General features: G+C 47.4%; 10 protein-coding genes across 10 annotated transcripts; 6 read left to right on the plus strand and 4 right to left on the minus strand.

Annotated features, from left to right (window-relative positions):
• Nucleotides 1–546: 546 nt before the first annotated feature.
• On the plus strand, nt 547–920 carry FSUBG_2655 (antibiotic biosynthesis monooxygenase; the record flags this gene model as incomplete). Its single annotated transcript, XM_036680451.1, has 2 exons — nt 547–735; nt 786–920. 2 exons carry the CDS (start codon nt 547–549, stop codon nt 918–920), a joined length of 324 nt encoding a protein of 107 aa, XP_036541924.1.
• A 174-nt stretch (nt 921–1,094) lies between these two features.
• Nucleotides 1,095–2,324, minus strand: FSUBG_2656 (2-polyprenyl-6-methoxyphenol hydroxylase; the record flags this gene model as incomplete). Its single annotated transcript, XM_036680452.1, has 1 exon — nt 1,095–2,324. One exon carries the CDS (start codon nt 2,322–2,324, stop codon nt 1,095–1,097), a length of 1,230 nt encoding a protein of 409 aa, XP_036541925.1.
• Nucleotides 2,325–3,114: 790 nt separating this feature from the next.
• On the plus strand, nt 3,115–4,982 carry FSUBG_2657 (general amidase; the record flags this gene model as incomplete). The annotated part of the gene is made up of 5 exons (XM_036680453.1): nt 3,115–3,306; nt 3,459–3,466; nt 3,518–3,782; nt 3,829–4,023; nt 4,068–4,982. The coding sequence occupies 5 exons, from the start codon at nt 3,115–3,117 to the stop codon at nt 4,980–4,982; spliced, it is 1,575 nt and encodes a 524-aa protein (XP_036541926.1).
• Nucleotides 4,983–5,094: 112 nt separating this feature from the next.
• FSUBG_2658 (uncharacterized protein) lies at nt 5,095–6,053 on the minus strand (the record flags this gene model as incomplete). The annotated part of the gene is made up of 3 exons (XM_036680454.1): nt 5,095–5,582; nt 5,644–5,779; nt 5,883–6,053. The coding sequence occupies 3 exons, from the start codon at nt 6,051–6,053 to the stop codon at nt 5,095–5,097; spliced, it is 795 nt and encodes a 264-aa protein (XP_036541927.1).
• A 530-nt stretch (nt 6,054–6,583) lies between these two features.
• Nucleotides 6,584–7,432, plus strand: FSUBG_2659 (uncharacterized protein; the record flags this gene model as incomplete). Its single annotated transcript, XM_036680455.1, has 2 exons — nt 6,584–6,647; nt 6,804–7,432. 2 exons carry the CDS (start codon nt 6,584–6,586, stop codon nt 7,430–7,432), a joined length of 693 nt encoding a protein of 230 aa, XP_036541928.1.
• Nucleotides 7,433–7,500: 68 nt separating this feature from the next.
• Nucleotides 7,501–8,805, minus strand: FSUBG_2660 (monocarboxylate transporter 4; the record flags this gene model as incomplete). Its single annotated transcript, XM_036680457.1, has 1 exon — nt 7,501–8,805. The coding sequence occupies one exon, from the start codon at nt 8,803–8,805 to the stop codon at nt 7,501–7,503; it is 1,305 nt and encodes a 434-aa protein (XP_036541929.1).
• A 284-nt stretch (nt 8,806–9,089) lies between these two features.
• Nucleotides 9,090–10,721, plus strand: FSUBG_2661 (RDR1; the record flags this gene model as incomplete). The annotated part of the gene is made up of 1 exon (XM_036680458.1): nt 9,090–10,721. One exon carries the CDS (start codon nt 9,090–9,092, stop codon nt 10,719–10,721), a length of 1,632 nt encoding a protein of 543 aa, XP_036541930.1.
• Nucleotides 10,722–10,805: 84 nt separating this feature from the next.
• Nucleotides 10,806–11,582, minus strand: FSUBG_2662 (NADH dehydrogenase (ubiquinone) Fe-S 7; the record flags this gene model as incomplete). The annotated part of the gene is made up of 3 exons (XM_036680459.1): nt 10,806–11,181; nt 11,319–11,505; nt 11,558–11,582. The coding sequence occupies 3 exons, from the start codon at nt 11,580–11,582 to the stop codon at nt 10,806–10,808; spliced, it is 588 nt and encodes a 195-aa protein (XP_036541931.1).
• Nucleotides 11,583–11,906: 324 nt separating this feature from the next.
• FSUBG_2663 (uncharacterized protein) lies at nt 11,907–13,643 on the plus strand (the record flags this gene model as incomplete). Its single annotated transcript, XM_036680460.1, has 4 exons — nt 11,907–11,998; nt 12,070–13,268; nt 13,321–13,351; nt 13,403–13,643. The coding sequence occupies 4 exons, from the start codon at nt 11,907–11,909 to the stop codon at nt 13,641–13,643; spliced, it is 1,563 nt and encodes a 520-aa protein (XP_036541932.1).
• Nucleotides 13,644–15,560: 1,917 nt separating this feature from the next.
• FSUBG_2664 (uncharacterized protein) lies at nt 15,561–16,457 on the plus strand (the record flags this gene model as incomplete). The annotated part of the gene is made up of 1 exon (XM_036680461.1): nt 15,561–16,457. One exon carries the CDS (start codon nt 15,561–15,563, stop codon nt 16,455–16,457), a length of 897 nt encoding a protein of 298 aa, XP_036541933.1.
• Nucleotides 16,458–18,746: the final 2,289 nt, after the last annotated feature.

Raw genomic sequence — 18,746 nt, forward strand, 5'->3', positions numbered from 1 at the left:
AAAGTCTTACAAAAACTCTTCGAGCTTGGTTGATAAGATATCAATTCTGTTTTTGTCTCCTGACATGGGAAGAATGACACTCAACGAACGAAAGAACCAACAGTTCAACATTTTTATAGAAGCCACAAAATACCGTTCTGTTAGATTCCACCTCATTAATTACATACTATGTATTCATTTATGAGAATCTAACATAGAGTTCGCAGTAGCCTTTAACGTTGTCTTTGTTGCTGTTCCAATGACCCAATCCATCCGCTTACCCTAGAACAGCTGATTTGACAACGCCTTATTAAAGTTCCTTAGAAAACACCTACGTTGCTACTTCATGCCTTAGGTACTCTACATAGATCAAAGCTGTTCACCCAGCACAATTAGTACCCCGAGGGCGGTAATCGCGCATCTCGTTGGCATCAGTCGATCAGTGGGGAGATCACATGATCCCCACTTCCTAGCAGAAACCATAAAACCAATACGCACGACAACCCCTCCTCAATACTCACGAGCCATATCCCCATACACATCCACATCCACATCACGCCAGCCAAAATGGTCTACACAATCGTTGTCCACCTCTACGCCAAGGACGATGAGGAGTCCCTCAAGAAGCTCACGGCCAAGCTCATCGAGGCTAGCCGCGTCTACTCCCAGGACAAGGAGACCCTCTCATGGCACGTCATGCAGTCCACCGCTGACCGACGTGCTTTCACCATCGTGGAGCGCTATGAGCAAGAGAGCGTAAGTAATTTGTCAATTGAACATGGGGATGTGTGCTGATTGTATTGCAGAGCCAGAAGTATCATCTTGAGAACCCTTACTGGAAGACTTTCGACCCTTATGTCATTCCCCTGCTGGAGAAGCCCATGGACTTGAGAAGATTCGAGGAGCTTGATACTAGCAAGGACGTTGAGGTTCCCCAATAAATGGAATTAGGTCAATTGAATACAAATTGAGTTGCTGAAACTAAAATAAAAATCTTTAGTAGTATAAATACTGTTTGTCCAGATTAGCCTCGTCCTGCTATGGCTGAGTAGAGTTGCTGTATATCCAACACAAAACGCCCAGTGCCTCTAAAGTTACGGCAGATAAACCAAAGTTCACTTGCTCGCCTTCAGAGCAGGGTACTTCGGCAACGGCCAACCTGCTTTCTCCTCACTTGAGAACCTCGAAATAAGATAAGGAATCCTCAGAAGGCATACAAACCAAGCAATCCACTGAATAATCGTAACACCTAATTGAGTATCAGGTATAGCCCGCCGGATAAGCCCAATCTTGATATTCTGAACCTCGTCAACAAATGGCCGCAGCACTTTGTCGTAGTTCTCGAAAGCCAAGGACAAGTTCTCAGGGTTCTTCTGAATCTCACCCGCTAGAACATAGGCACCGATGAAGCCAAGTGTAGTTCCCATGCCGCTGAATGGAGAGGGGCAATGAGCTGCATCACCCAGGAGGACCACGCGGCCTTTATGCCAAGTGTTTGTCTGAACCTGGACAACTTCTTGGGAGTAAAAGTTCTCGGTTGTCTTCATGCCCTCGAGAAAACGCTCTGTTTGCCATCCTGCACCGCGAAACCTTTGTGTCCAGAACTCTTTCTGCTGCTCAACTGAGCCTCTATGAACACTAGAGACTTCGGGAGAATCGTCTTTGAGAATGAGATAGACCTGCGTTTCTGTTGAGTTGTGCGTTCGACGGAATATCATTCGACCTTGTGAAGCTTGATATGTCCTGCGGATATTACTATCGCCTTCTTCGCGCGGGATGAAATAATACGCCATGTGAATACCAAGTTTTCGGTAAGGATCCGGGGCGTCAGAGGGCTCAATAGCCTTTCGAATTCTTGAGCCCTGACCATCTGCTCCAACAAGGATATCAAAAGTATCTGACGTCCCATCAGAGAAGTGCGCAAGAACGCTCTTATCGTCTTGCTCAAACTTTTCCACTGTTGTGTTGAAAACATACTTGACATCGTCCTTCGTTGCATCGTAGAGAATCCTTACAACATCTCCTCTCATGATTTCAAACTCCGAAGTTATGGACTGGGCGCCTTTGCCTGATGTATTGGCGAGCACTGTTCCCAAGATCTTTCCATTTGTGTCGACGAAAGCAACGCCTGCTTCGTCAACTAGCTTGACGCGTATCTCATCTATAATTCCCATTACTTTGAGAGTCGCAATGCCTTGTTCCCGGAAGTCGATTTGTGCTCCAGTTGCACGCAGGGCTGGGAACCGCTCAACGATAGTGACATGATGACCGAGACGGGTGAGCCAGAAGGCCAAAGCTGGTCCGGTACAGCCGCCTCCGTATATCAACACTTTCAATGGTGCCATTGGAGTCAGGTGCAAGTGTTGGAAGAATTTGTATAAGCTGTGGTGTTCTCGAAGAAGTTTTCACTTCCAGATAAATTTAGGTATTCTGCACAGGCCCGTAGTAAATTACAGAGACAAGAAAAAAATGTTGTTCCCAAGAGCGCCAGGCTTATTGATGTGAAGATGAAGCAGCTGTGGCCTTTTTATACGCTTCCTTTGGCACGCAACGAATCCTTCGAAGACTCACGACGGATATGCGGCATCGCCAAACCAGCCAATGACATCATAGAAAGCAGCACCTCTACGTCTTGATTCAGCTGAAGTTAGGCCGAGATTACGATGCCAAAACTCTGAGGCTGAGGAACCTTGCGATAATTGTACGGGTAAGTTATTCAGGCAGATTCATCAGTCCTTAATATCACGCCATGACTGCTGATCGCGTACCGAGTTGTATTAGAGGACCCGTGCCTGGCTTTTGACCGCTCAGCTTTAAGGCAAACTTTATTGTTAGATTATGCCTCTATAGGAATCAGAGGGATTCTATCTCGGTGATCCAGCCCTTGAGCGCGACTATGGGTGTCTCCCTCTGACCGATAAATAAATAGAGCTTTTATTAGGTATATGCCAAGCATCCATCACTTGCATTTCGGATGTTGCACCCGAAAATCTTCATAAGCAGCGGCGGGTAACGGGTGCGGGTATATGCGGGGTTATTCAACCACCTCCAACTTTTACAACAACAGCCTCTGAACCTTGACAGACAGATACGCGACCTCCCTAGCATTCCTTATCGTTAGATCTGTTAGTCGCTATGGAATCAAAAATCTGGCAACAAGTTGTCGCAGAGAAGCGACGGCAACGGACCCGTGCCATCTCTGCCTTTGTAACCAAGAACCTATCAGACAAAGACGACACTCAGGATGCATACAACGCCATTACCCAAGTCGATGATATCACCATCTTGGCCGATAAGATTTCGAGTGGAAAGCTCAGGAGTCAAGACGTAACTCTGGCTTATATCACACAGAAAGTCAATCATTGAACTCCGTGAGAGATATATACTAACATATCATGTGACAGAGCCATTGATGCGCATAAGAAGGTAGAACTTGTGACAACTTGGTGAATTCTATACATAGCTAACATTGCAAACAGACAAACTGGTGAGCCTCAATGTAGTCTCTTGCTGCTACCAATGCCTGATTATTTCCTAGCCTGACCGAAACCCTCTTCGATGATGCTCTGGAACAGGCTCAAGAGCTTGATGCGTATTATGCTAAAGAAAACAAAACAAAAGGACCTTTGCACGGAGTCCCAATAAGTCTGAAGGATCAGTTCAATGTCAAATGCTATGACACCACCCTTGGCTACACAAGCAAGTCCTTCAAGCCAGCCAACGATGATGCCGTCCTGGTAAAGATCTTGAAGAAGCTAGGCGCCGTCATCATCTGCAAGACCAATCTCCCCCAGAGCATAATGGTGAGTCTTAACATTTATACTCTGCGCCCATGCTAATCTTGACAAGTGGGCTGAGACTGACAATCCTCTTTGGGGGTTAACCGAGAACCCGATCATTCCCGGATATACACCTGGAGGATCCTCGGGCGGGGAGTCGGCGCTGATTTACTCTCATGGGAGTCTCGGAGGTTTCGGATCAGATTTGGGCGGTAGCATCCGCATGCCAGCTTCTATGATGGGTTTGTATGGTTTTAAGCCAAGCGTATGTTGATTCACTATGTTCAGAGTATCGCTAACTTCAGGTAGAGTTCAAGATTGCCATATGGAGGCGTTCCCGTCTCAACCGACGGACAAGAGCACGTCCCATCATCCATCGGTCCCTTGGCACGCTCCCTGTCGACCATTTATCATTTGACAAAAGAAATTGCCCTCCAGGAACCCTGGAAACAAGACTGTCATTGCGTTCCCATCCCATGGCGCCAGTCTGAATATGACATGACCGTGAATAGCAAGCTAACGATCGGTGTTCTGTACGACGACGGCGTCGTGAAGCCTCACCCTAGTATCGTCAGGGTTCTTGCGCAAGCTGCAGCTGCCCTTGCCGCTGATGGTCACGAGCTTGTAATGTGGAAGCCTGACTTGCACGCAGAGTGCATAGAGGTAATGGATGCCTACTTCACAGTTGACGGTGGAGAAGACATTCGCCGTGATGTAGAGGCAGGAGGTGAGCCTTTCATCCCGAGCGTGGAGAGGCTTGTGAACAGGGGAAAGCCTATATCGGTGTTTGATTATTGGCAACTCAATAAACGGAAACGACAACTTCAGCAAGCCTATCTTGAGAAGTGGAACAACACACTCTCCAAAAAGGGAAAGACTGTGGATGCCATTATAATGCCGGCTCTACCGCATGCAGCTGTACCTCACAACACTGTCAAATGGGTTGGATACACCAAGGTCTGGAATCTTTTGAATTATACGGCTTTGGTCATTCCGGGAGGAAAGGTTGAAGCTAAGGATCTTGACGCCTTGTGGGATCACGAGCCGAGGAACGAGCTGGATGAGTGGAATACCCGTCTTTGGGAGGATAATATGCACGATATGGTCAAGCACCACCTTCCTGTGGATATACAGGTCGTGGGGCGGGTTTTGGAGGAGGAAAAGATTCTAGCTGTTGGCAAGGTACTGGATGATTTGTTGCGCACTCATCTACTGGAGACATAAATCCTGCAAGAGTCTTCAAAATCTAAGCTTTCCGACTATAAGTAATAAAAATGCGAAGCTAGTTCCTGCAGGCTGTCTGAATAGCTTCTCGAATCAACGCTGTCTTCCTCCCTCAGCCATCGTGCAGCTCAGTGATCAGTCCAACAAAAACAACCAACACAGCAGCATAAGCCGCTGTACTCGACATAACGTCCATCAAACTCGTAAGATATCTCGCAGCCATCAATCCAAACACAGTAACGAACACCGTCGTCGAGGCCAAAGCCGTGTAGAGAGTATTATGCAAGACCATCAGCCACATAGGAGCCATGAGGAATATTCCACCTACGGCCGCCACCGCAAGTCTTTGGTGGAGACCTACTGTCCAGTTCCGCTTATAGTTATCTTGTCTTGTATCTCGGACAGATCTCGATTCCTCGGGTCCCTTTTGCCAGTGTCCGATAGCGGGGAACACGGGTTGTCCCTCAAAACTGTTCATTTTGTCCCCAAGAATGGCTTCAAGAAGTCTGCGATCTTGATACTTCTCACCACTCATGTAGAACGGATCTTCAGGTTGCAGACTTCGTTTTTCCATGTATTCATAGTTTTGGAGTGCTTGTACTGTAAATTCAACATCAGCACGGTTTCGGTCGACTTATCAGCAAAGTAACCGTCATCTTACTATAGTCTTTGAGGGTGTCCTGCCACCCTTGGGGTTCACTTGCTTCGAATCTTAGAGACACTGCATGTTTGGCGAGTTTGGTGCGGAGCTGCTTCAACTGTATTCGCTGAAGGACGGCGAAGTTGATACGAAAACTCTGACCCATTCAGTCAACTTCGCTCTCTTGACTTGCAGGAAGTTACTTTCATACTTTACCCAGCTCGTTTGGGGGTCGTCCATTGTCATTGGCGCTCTGAAACCCCTTGCGAAATGAAGTTTGTCCAGCTCTCGACCTCTGATATGTTGCTGATAATGTTATCGATTTCAAGGTCTATAATCCAGCGATCATCTCTAAAATCAACCTGCACGCCTGGAACTGCAGTCTCCTCGTCTACGCGATTTGAGTCGTTGTCAGCGCCGAAGCAGCCCATATCGATGATTCGTACGACCCGGTTCAGACTTCAAGGTTCAGACTTCAAGGAGTATGAAAAAGGCAGTGGTTGAGATATCAGGTACTGAATCCAATGTAGGGATGCCGAGTCACAAGATCAAGGCTCACGTCTGGCTCGACTACCCATAGTAACATAGTATGCTTTTAGTTTTCGCTAGTTTCAGCCGCAGGTGTGTTACAGCGCATTCTCGTTATGCGCATTTGGGCATTGTGGCCGAAAGCTGAACTTCACCTGGCCACAAAGTTACGTGGGACAGAAATGAAGAGCTTGAGAGCGTCGAGTTAGTAGAAGACGTGATTTTAAAAGCATATAGGGAGAAATGGTCTGGCTAGAATTCCTATGATCCAACAAGCAGTCTTCTCTAAGCCTCTAGTTCTTGACTCATTCTTTACCTACAATCTCGAATCCTTTCGCAAGTTTGGAGTTCCAGAGGGAGGGGCTGTACTTAGTCTGGCAATTATCGGACGCCACAGGATGTCACCACGGAGCGCCATCAGGGCTAGAACACGATGAAAGCACCACCTTTGGCTTATCAGGGAATGCTAGCCCAGGATGCTGGCTACCAGAGAGGTGGTAGACGGATGAACGGCAAATATATACTTCATAAGAGGCGCGGCATTGTTTCATGTGGTATTTTTATCTGCTTTCTCTTCTCTACTTACATGTTTCATTGATATGCACCTCATTTCACCAACAAATAGCAAAATTGCCAGACTAAACAAGCTCAAGGTCGCCACGCCAACGCTCAAAACATGAAATACGCCAAGTGGGCATACGCCAGGTGTATCATGAGCCATGAGACGACATCACCATCAACATTAGCTCTCCAATTCTCACACACGAATTACTCCCAACTATACTCTGTGGCTTTGAATAAGAGTATTCAGGAAACAGATAGTTGCAACTTCATCTACGACAAGAAAAAGGGTATCAAGCTAATCTTTACCATTTCGTGGACCAACGACGGCGATGACTTCATCTTTCAAAAGGAAGAGGACGCCAAATTTTGGGAGCGAATTGTTCGCCTATGCAGCACGGTATCGCCTCTGCAGAAGCGCATCAAAACAGAGCTAGAAGGGAAAGTCTTTAGAGAGATGCTTGAAATTTCTGAACAAGAGTGGTCGGAAACATGGTGTGCTGCGGTTCCTGCGCCTAAGCCAGAGATTACTCCTCAGTACCAACCTCCTCTTAGTACCGCTACCGTCGCAGAAGAGGGGACTAGGATAAGGAGACGCGTTGCTAGGTTTGGCTCTCGATTTAGCATACGAGTTCGATTTCCGAGGTTTTCGACGAAGAAAAAGAAGAAGAAGAAGGGACAAAATGAAGAAATGGCAAAGGAAACTACTCCTGCTGCTTGAGATTTGCAACGAATTTCGATATATATATACATTATGTACGAAATAGATTTGCAACCTTTCTAGCTACCTTATGATTTGACCTTCAGCACAAGACCTGTCTTGGCGATTCGAGACGCCACTGCCATCAGAGCACCCAGGAATATTGAAGAGCCAGCAAACATCTGAGGTCCAAGGTAACTACCGTTGCCAGCTTTGATGAGTTCACCACAGATAAAAGGGCCAGTCAGATTCGCAATACTAACGATACCCAGTATCATCCCAACTCTTGTCCCCGTCTTTCTTGGATCAGGTGCCATTTGTGTTGCAACAGCTGGAAATAGAGCTTGCAATGCTGCAGCGATGAAACCATAGATCACAGCGAAGACATAAAGCCCGGCAGCTGTTTCTATAGCCGCCCAACAGTAGACCAACAAACTTGAAGCTATGCTTAGAGGAATGAGTATGTTTAGTGGTCCTGTCCACTTATCGGCAACGATGTTGGGCAAGATACGCCCAAAGATTCCTACCCCGTTTAGAATCATCAGTAGATAGATGGGTTCAGAAATGCCCGCTCGATCGCGTGCAAAGGTTCCAAGATAGAAGAAGGCAAAATAGAGACCCCAGAAGTTAAGAAACATGCTCATGGTAAAGAAGATGAAGGGCAGTTCCTTGAAAGCTGTTTTGTCGATCCATGGGCCGCTAGGATGAGGTGGTAGTCGAGGCTTGAGCCATATAAGGCAGGGGATATATGTAGCAAGCATGATGAAACCCATACTTCTGATAGTCCAGGGGAAGCCAACGTTATCGTGGAAGATGAGCCAGTTGATCAAAACTGGGTATACTAAACCACCAACAGCTGCACCAGCGGCTGCCAGTCCGACAGCAAAAGCCCTATACTTCTTGAAGTACTGCGACAAAACAGCTAGAGCGGGACAGAACGTGAAACCATTTCCTATTCCTAGGCAGACAGCCTGCGCAAGAAATATCTGCCAGAACGTCGTGCATAAAGAAGTCATGAAGAGTCCAAGGACCTGCAAGAAGACACCAATCGGGAAGATAATTCGAAAATGGCCGGCATCCGTCAGTCTACCAGCTATGACTCCGACTGAAAATAGGAAAAACACTTGGACGCTTCCTATCCAAGATATCGTGGATTGGCTTTCTCCGAGGGTTTGGGTGTAGTATTGTTGAAAGATTCCGAAGCCATTTGCGACGCCCCAGGTGTTGAAGAATACGATGTGGGCTAGAAGAGCTTGCAGCCAAGCATTGAAGCCTCCGTCTGGTGGTTCATTATGTGTCGGTATCTTTTCAGGCGTGTTTTGTTGGGGTTGTGTTTCGATATCAGCCAGTGTTTCGGCTGCAGAGACCGAGTCTCTGTCTTGGTTAAGTAACATGGGAAGACGATCAAATACCAACAAGTCAAGACAACCAGCAAATAATTTGACCTGAATTGCAAGAAGAAGAATAATGAGGCAAGTTTATTATCATTAGGATAAGTTTAGTTAGCATCATCAAACTACGTCAAGCTAGCTTTCATCGCTTGTACCGCTGTTACCGATATCCCCGAGATAGCCGACATACCCGCTCGGCCCGTAAGAACCGACCCTCGCAACTTCACTTGACATGCATTCATCCCCTTACATATCACAGTTTTTTCATTCCCATTCCAGTGCCAAACATGTCCACTTCTCAGGGCCGTAAGCGCTCAAGACTCGCCTGTGAGACATGTCGGGATTTAAAACGGAAATGCGACGGCGCCCAGCCCTGCGGAGCCTGTGTCCGTTTTGAGTACGAGTGCACCTACAAGACTTCTTCGATCAAGAAGAGGAAGACCCATGAGGCTACTCTCCTTCCTTCACCTCCTGTTCACACTGAGAAGGATTCTAGACCTTCGAGGAGTGATCATGCTACATCGCCGAGACATTTACAGTCGCTGGAGGCGAATTCTGGGGCTGCGTTTCTTAGAAGGTTGGCGTTGAGGTTGGATCCAAAGAATGCCCCTAGGATGCACACCTTTTCTTGGAATGCCTTTCTTGGAGCGCGGAAGTCTTCCCATGTTCCTGTTTCCAGACCAATTACAGATCTTCTATCCAAAGAAGACATGGAGAGCTTGAGTGCCGTTTACTTTCAAAAGATGGATCCAATTTATGGATTCGTTGATAGGAACGATATTTCACAGACTATCCAAGGCAGGTGGTCTGGATATATATACGATCAGTCTCAAGATTCTATCTTGTGCGGTATAGCAGCCATCGGATGCTTATTCTCACAAGTCGAACCTCCACCAGTGGAGCTTGACTTGATAGAAACAGCACGATTTATCCTTGAGCAGAAGATGTCTGATGACCCATCGGCTGCTAGTGTGACCGGCTGGCTTCTGCGGGTGGTATACCTGAGAATAGCTGGAACTCCACATACAGCATGGATGGCGAGTTCAATTCTTATGCACATGCTCGAAGCAGCTGGCCTGCACTGTGAACCGTCCCAAGAATCAGTACTTCCGGTAACAGAAGAAAAGGTCGATGCCGAGCTTCGGAGACGACTCTTTGCTGTCGCTGAGCACCTTAACATTTGGATTTCATTTGACATGGGGCGGTCTAGAACCATCCTGTGTAATTCAACACTGGAGATGCCTTGTTCCAGAGAAGGGGACCATACCCTTGAGCTTATGGAGTTGCTCCCGTACTCAACAGAACTTGATCCGAATAAGACGCAAGACGTTTCCGAGCTTGAAGCCTCGCTTTCAACTGTCTTAAGCAGAACCCATTCTGTTCCGCCATCGATTATGGCGCAGACAAACCTCGCTTTATGTCTCTGTCGTCGACTCCAGTCGATGAACACAACGTTCTCAGGAAAGGTCCTCGACCAGATCCTCTCCATCACAAAAACAGGCATTGAAGCAGCTCAGGCTATTCTAGATGCGCGCTCACCATGGCATCATATGGCCAATGTGCCGTTTCAGATTATTTGTGTTCTACTTGCCATTGACACGGGTGAATCAATAGCCCAGCTCAAGGATGCCATGCAATGCTTAAGTAACGTTGCTACTGTGTACAATACCAATGCTACGAAAGAGGCTCTCAACACAGCCTCTCTGCTTATACTGATGCAACAGCGGCGCAAGGAGAAGTGTGCATCGACCTTGAGTGATGTGCTGAAAACCTTTCCCATAGTTTCCCTGCCAGAGACGCGAGATGAGACTCCCGTTGCAGAGATGGATGATATGAGATGGCTGAATAACCTGGTTGGTGATCTTTCCAGTTTCGACTATGCTGATTTGGATCGGTTCCTCTTTCCAAACATGTTTTAATCAGCAGAGACTTTCTGTCGTTATTCTGTTTAACGATATGATATCCATGTACTCTATAGTCTTACAGATTCTCCACAGCATAACCTACTTCTTTCGATACCACATTCTCGAAGCCCTTTGACTCCTGATCTTCCTGTGCAGCTGAAATACGCCATACATCAAAGCCTCAGAAGTAGGTGGACAGCCAGGAACATAAATATCGACTGGAACAATACGATCGACTCCCCTAACAACGCTGTAGCTGTAGTAATAGTACCCTCCACCATTTGCACAAGATCCCATGCTGATGACCCAACGTGGCTCAGGCATCTGATCGTATACTTGCCGTAATGCAGGGGCCATTTTATTTGTGACAGTCCCTGCGACGATCATCACATCTGCTTGCCTGGGAGACGCGCGGAAGAAGATGCCGAGACGGTCTTGGTCGTAGCGTGGCATCGAAACATGCATCATTTCGAGACTGCAACAGGCGAGGCCGAAGCTCAATGGCCAGAGGGAGCTGGTTCGGCCCCAATTGGCTATTTTATCCAACGTTGTACTTTATTACATCCTTTATTAGCTTCCTATTCTCATCGTGGCATGGGGTTGAGTACGTACAGGGCATAGTCGACTAGGTTGTTTGGCTTAACATCGGCGAGAGAAGCAGGGTGCGCATTAGGTACTACATCCTTAGCCGCCTTGGATGAGCCGTTTCGTATCTGATGCTCGAATCTGTTTTCTGTTATTCTAGGGGCTTGCAGTGGGATCGTTCGAGGAGCTGTGATGGAGAGAGGTCGAGCTATAGCTGGATGATGGTGTAAGTCAAGGTCCATAAGCTCTTGAAACGTATCACTCACCTCTTGCTGATTGTAATCGCGTCATATCGAGATATCTCGTAAAAGTAAATAAATCGAAAAATTTAGGAAACAAGAAAGATAAAAATCAGGCGTGGTGCTGGTTATATGAGACCTTTCCCCGGGATCCAGGTCGGGACGGGAATTAACCACATAGCTCCACTTATCGCTTCTCACCCTCGGAAAATTCCCACATGGCCTGACTTCAACCTCTTCCATCCACGTACCTCTAAGATGGTGACTCCATATCAGGCCCCAACATGCCCCGTCTGTGACAAGCCTCTATCCACTCGCCAAAATGAATGTCCATTCTGTCAAAAGTCCTTCCGCATAGCTGATGTCGCTCGTCGACATGCAAGCTCTTGCAACGCCCGACAAGGCCGACCTCTTCCACCACGAGCCAAACCAGGCAGAAAGCTTCGAGCTTGCGATAACTGCTCTCGAGTGAAGATATCTTGTAACTCGCAACTTCCTTGTCAGAGGTGCTCAGCTCGTGGCATTGATTGCATATATAGCTCTCTGTGTCATGATCCTACGCATCGAGCGACCTCCAAACCGGGGGAAGTCTCCAAGAATGATAGTCCTAGCTTTTCCTTTCTTTTGCATGCTAGCAATCCGACCCAGCCATCTATGGATGCTATTGTCGCTCGAGAGCCTGAAAGAACATCAGAGATGCCTGCTTGGAAACAACGTGAGACTGTCGGTTGGACCTCAGGGACGGTCGATCCAAGTTTTCTTCTCTTTAATCTACCAGACATGCTTCTAGATGAACCCCGGGACTATGAGAATACGGAAAACGATCTGCTACAATTCTCTGGCATCTTTGGTCCGTCTGACGACTCGGCCGATGCTCTCTCTATGCAAATAGTCGCTCTATCAAACATCCTTCAAGAATTGACTACCAACAAGCCTCAACTTAGGGACGGGCTTGACCAAAGTTGCCAACGAGGGTTCTTTACGACATCTCATTTTCAGCATGTCCTGGTCTTCGTATTCCGTCGGAGACACTACCATCAAGACACGATACACTGGCCAACATTTGATCCTGAAAAAGCCTCACTTCACCTGCTACTAGCTGTGGTGTTGACCGGAACTGTTTATCTTCAATGTCTCAACCAATCCTCTCCCTCATCCATCAATACATCACTACTCGAATTGGCAGAAAAGTATGTATGCAAGGAGCTTAAAGAATTGTCAGATCAAGGTGTCAGTCCAGTTACTTCACGACACATGCTTGAAATATGCCAAGCGGCAGTGTTGATGAACACTCTCGAGGGCAGTGCAAACCACATCGAATCTCGCCGAAGAATAGCAAGCAGAAGAATTCCAACACTGGTCGGGGCGCTGAGAAAAGCAAAGATGATGAGTCTCAAACACGAGCCCGGCAAAATCTGGGAAGATTTTGTTCACCGAGAAACATGTATAAGGGTCGTTACATGGACTTTTATCAACGACTCGCTACTGGGGCTCTTCTGTAACCACCCGCCCATTATCACTACAGAGGAAATGACTGGAGATCTCCCATGCCCAACTAGTATATGGGAGGCAGATTCAAGCATGGCTTTTCAAGAAAGGTCACAGCATAGAGTAGCAAGGCCTTATCCTTCAAGCTGCAGTGAAGCAGTAGCAGAATTGCTTGCTGAGGACTGGACACCTGCTACTAGAGACTCCTTTGGAAAATTAGACCATTCAGATCTCTTTTATATCACTTCAGGTACGTCACATCCCAGGACAGTCAATGAATGACAAATATCAATGTTTTCCAGGTATCGGGCGCTACGTATTTCATCATCGTACGTCAGTTGCATCACATGAACACTCCAAAATGTTACTTCGTGCATTGGATAGATGGGACTCTCTTTGGGCGGATGCTTACGAGCGTATACCAAGGGATGAGAGGAAATGGCTCGGGATAAAGAAGCATACTGCCGAAGTTATGGCTTTGTCCAGGCGGACCATTGAGATCATCGAATCTGGTGAAGCAAAGGATTCTGCCTATCTCCAGGATATTGGTACTTATGACACGGCTGTCTTTCATGACTTCGTTCAAAAGTTTGGACAGACAAGCCTTAGTACAGGAAAGAATTGAAAGGCTGACTTGACGGCTGCCTCCCAAACATTTACACTTACCTCAGTTCTTTTCGGCAACGCCGAGAGATCATCAATTCGTCCCCCAAGAAACCAGGCGATGACCCAACCATTCATCGCCACTGAGCGACAACTCGTGATGTTTATATCCGCCTAGTCCCCGCCATCGGAGATGTACTGAAAACTCTAGTGCGCCAAGTCCTGGGCGCAAGCACGGGTGCCTGATCTTGGTTGAATGCTAAAATTCAGGCTGCCAATTTTTGTCATGCTTCTAGAATGCTGCAAGCAATAACAATTGCACACTGCACAGCCTCATGTGACAGACTGTCACTCTAGCATCATGCGGGGGCGCGGTGGCTATGGCGGAGATCCAATGGATCACACAACGAACTAGAGAGGAAGGTCTCGTTGGAAATGGAACGTTTTGAAGGCAACAGATCGGGGACTTCCAAATCGTGTAGGACCACGTGGTGATCAATACGCATCGCCGCATCTGAAGTTTGTTCTCCTGCGGGATTCCGTCTCCGTGTCTGCCAATTGTCTCGTCTCTGTACTGATATTTTGCGCCTAGATGAATTCACGGCTCAGCTTCAGCCACATCTCTACTCCGTAATAAAGATCTATCCAGGAATGAAGACATCTTCTAAGCATTTATTTAAACGAAAGCTTTGACAGTCACAAGCGGACTTTTGGCGTATTGGGTTGTCGTAGCGAGATGTCTAGTTCGGATGTCTCAAGTAAATCTGCCTCAGTGACAGCCTTGATCCACACTAAACAAGGATGCACACCAATGAAAAATGCAATTGCCTGCATGTTGCGGCGCTGCAAGCTTAACCCCGACAAGCTTATACGCCCATGCCCAACTCCAGGGTCCTGTATGTCACAGACCCACGATCAACGCTCAATCATCCTTGAAACAGTGGTCAACTGGTAGTGACATTACCATAGAACCCAACAAATTTGTTGACCAGTATCAACATTAGAGAGATTTGCTGTTTCGCTAAGTAAGGCTGAGCCAAGGCATTCGGACCTACATTCCATTTCTTTGTCTCTCGATGCGCGCCTCTGCAATGCAGCAAACCACCACAAACACGCTCCAAAGTAATTACACCGCTGTGAATGGTTCCTCTGGCCAAGCCACTTTGGTAGGGCTGCTTTTTGTCTCCGCCAAAAACAACAAAAGTCAAAGCACTTTTTTGGCTGGAGCTAACTCAATTTGTTTTCAGAGATTGGCTTCTGTTCAGCTCGTTAGAGCTAAGAAAACGCCAAAGACCAATGCTCGATCCGCTCCCTACGGTGATTTACCTCCATAGAGTAGAATATAAAGAACGCAATTCTTCCTGCCTTGGCAGTTTCCTCCTTCTTAATCAATCAGTCAGTCATCATCTCGAAGGAGCTGCCAAAACCGGTCGTTCAGTCAGTGACCTCATCCACAGCTCAGCCAAGACATCCACTTGTTCTTGCTGTTTATGCGGTTGATCGTCGCCCCCAATCCTTCTGGAAAGAGCGACATCATCGTTTCTGTTTAATTCGCCCCTTGAACCTCATCATAGAAGGTCAACCCCCGTGAGCTTCGTCGTTGTTGCCTCCATCACAGCCTCCGAACCTAGAAGAGAAAGCACGCCTTGTGGATCCTTGCAATTACCCCCGTCATCAATTCAGTCTTACCTACCCTTCCTGAATTCGGATTTCGGGTATTAAACCTTGAGCTGCCCACTTCAGACCCTTCCATCAACTTACATCCCCCAAACACAAACTCACGACTTTTTGGTTTCATCGTCTGTTTGACATCTTCTAGTCCGAAATCATTTGGTCTTTCACTTGAATCTTGTTTCCAATCTACAATCCGCACTTCTTTGTTTCATCGCACCTACACCTACCTGCATCCTTTCGTCATACCAAGACAACTTGGCCCACAATGAGATCAGACTTCGCAGTCGTGCTATTCACACTCATCACATCCACGGTCGCGTCGGCCGTCGATGCACCCCGTCGCATAAAGCGCATCGACATAGAGCGCCCCGAGTCTGAGATACCACCCGTTTATGAGCACGAGCTTTACAAGCGCCGTGGCGGCGGTGGTGGTGGAGGACGCGGAGGTTCCAGCGGCGGAGGTTCAAAAGGATCATCTGGCAGTGGCAGCAGAGGTGGGAGTTCCCGTGGAAGCAGTGGAAGCGGCAGCAGTCGCGGAAGCAGCAGTAGTGGTAGTGGTTCAAGAGGCTCATCAAATCGTCCAGGTTCATCATCAAGCAGCGGTGGCTCCCGTAGCTCCGGCGGCGGTTCTCGCGGCGTCGGTCCTCAACCCAGCTTCGCAGGCGGTCGATACTACCCTGGTGGCTCATCAAGACCGTACAAGGCCGGCGGCCCAAGTCCCGGAAGAATTGCGCCCTACGCTCTAGGTGGTGCTGCTCTGGCATTCTGGCCTGGCCTTTGGCTCTACGGTGCATACATGTACCCTTACTCGCATCCCTACCATTATCACAACGACACCAGCGATGAGGACGAAGAGCGAGATGTCCTCTGTGGATGCTCGCGATATGAGTATTGCGCGTGCGACGACAACAACAGCACCCAATACTTCGACGAACTCATCGGAAACGGAAGCTATGACGCACTTAACAAGTCCATCGTCAATGTCGCAGAGGTCAACGGCACAATGACAATCCTCATCAACGGAACTCTGCCCAACGACACAGCCCTCCCTGACGAGGATGCATCAGACAATGGAGCACTATCAAAACGAGATGATTTTGACAGAGTACAACGGACAGGCAAAACGGCCTTCATCTTGGCGTTGGTCTTTGGTATTCTCTAGAAGGTTGCCGCAGTGGCCATCCCGATCGTCGTGGGTATTGTAGCCTTCATATGGTACAGGCGTCGCAAGGCAGAACGTGCTGAGCTGGCAAAGTTGGAAGCTGGCGAGGCGCAAGCGCGAGTTTGATGAGTTCATTGGTTTCACGGTGTTCTTGGTGGCGTTAATACCCAACTGGGAGGATTCCTCTGTTGTCAGAGAGTGGCATTATTGACTTGACATCATTGTACTTATTATTGTTATTGAAACATTCAGTATTCGTCATACATTACGCGACGAACGGAACTTGTTAGAAATACATTGTATCCTTTTCTCAATCCTGGTTCCATCAATGGTGCATCATTCATGACTACCTCAGCACTCCTCAGTGTGACGTCCACGGTATTAACAGAGGGAAACAGTCAAGGCAGACTCCATCTCCTCACATCATCCCCGCGCAGGCTTACGCGCCGTCCAACTCAACTGCTCTCGCGTCTCGATACACCTATGGTGCCACGATTTACAGACTGGTGTTTCCAAAACTCGGTCGTCGTTGAGATAAACGATTGGGGGCCAAAACATATCATGCTTATGCTGGGTAGGATTTGTTCTATGCAATGCTGCCCTGTCATGATACTCCCCAATCAGGAATCCGCCGAGCTTTTGCGTCATTTGGGATTACTCATCGAATCATATTGCAATTTCTGGTATTATAGAGTGTTGACCTTAGTGATGATCGTGTATTATGGAGGGTAGATTTCGCTATGGAAGCTTGTTTTCGTATGGGCGCTGTGTATGACCGAATTGAGCTGTGGTTTTGGGGATAGTTTGAAGCAAGCGAGGTTGGGGGATTTCAGGGATTGTAACTTGTAAATTACAATGACAGCTCATGGCTTCTATGCAGGTTGTGTGAGTTCATGTATGCTTGACCGGATCGAAGGGGGGTGTTGAGATGGTAGGCGCAGTTGCAGGTTGCTCAATCACAGCACCTTTACCGGAGTTCTTATCTTTGCTTTGCTATCTAGAACGTCTTACCACTTGCACAGCCGGTATCACGAGAGAAGCACCAGGTGATTCTCTCCAACATTGACCGAGTAGTAGCCTGCCTTCGTTCCTCGTCGATGAAGTCTGTAGTGACTGTTAAGACTCTGCAACGCTCTCTGCTATGCCCGACAGCAGTTCAGTCCCCCAAGCTCCATACATACTATCGATTCATAGACTCTAACCCCATGGGGGAGGTAAGATAACTTGTAGCCCAGATCCTCTGATCATCAAGAGGAGAACAGTCAGCACAAGGTCAGGATAGAGTGAGGTAACTTTGTTACACAGGGACTTGGCAGGTCTCTAGACTAGTTATGTCATCCTTGCTCGATAAATTCGAAAAGGTTTCTGGCTCTAAAGCTCCCTTCAATAGATCGTGATATCAGCAATGGGTGTAACACGTCAGAGTCTTGAAGTGTCAAAGTGGTGTTTCGGCTACCCGGGATCGCAAAAGACGTAACAATGGCCCGTTTCAATTACGATATAGAAAATTGTCATATATTTCATGGATAGCTTCTATTTAAACCCTTCTTATGGACGTGTAGCGACTTCAAAGCATAGCCATACCATCGTTAGTGCCGGTTCAACATTCACAGTGAGTTAAATGCAGATGCTCCTCGAAAAGAGCGAAGACGGTAAACCAACTCGAACATCACCAGACCTCTCTCTGTATTAACTTACATCTAATAAATGGTCTAAGGCCACGCCCGTGTCTTAAATTTCAGCGTTGCTTATGCTGGCTACCGCCTCTCTCGACGGCTCCTTCGAATTGCAAGTTAAATGAGCCTGGGAGTATCAATAAGCGCACTTCAGCGCCGTGGGGAACAGGTCGGGAGGTTATTTACGACAACCCAAGAGAGGGCGCCCTGTCACGTAGAGTTACAGAAGATACGAGGTACATACTATAACAGAATTACTACTCACGGTACTGAGGTTGTTCCATTCAAACCACGGCTCCTTTACCCTTTCGAAGTAGAGGAGGCAGGCAATAGCTGGTCTGTTGGATGCTACAGGGTCTTGGGCTTCACAATGAGCATTGCGCCCATACTTTACCTACAACTAGGACCTAAAACTTTATCTCTCATATAATTGATTGCTTTTGTGAATAAGTTAGAGGTTCCGATCTTAACTTTTATGCTTTGTCTACTGATGAGTCGTGCTTATGGCCATGACCCTCCTAGCATTGAGCATACTTGTGAGTTAGCTACTGTTTTAATATACCTTAGTTCCCTTGGTAAAGGTAATACAACATATTATGCATTTTATAACTGA

The sequence above is a fragment of the Fusarium subglutinans genome, assembly GCF_013396075.1.
Source record: "Fusarium subglutinans strain NRRL 66333 chromosome Unknown NRRL66333_c0000023, whole genome shotgun sequence".
NCBI lineage: Eukaryota > Fungi > Ascomycota > Sordariomycetes > Hypocreales > Nectriaceae > Fusarium > Fusarium subglutinans.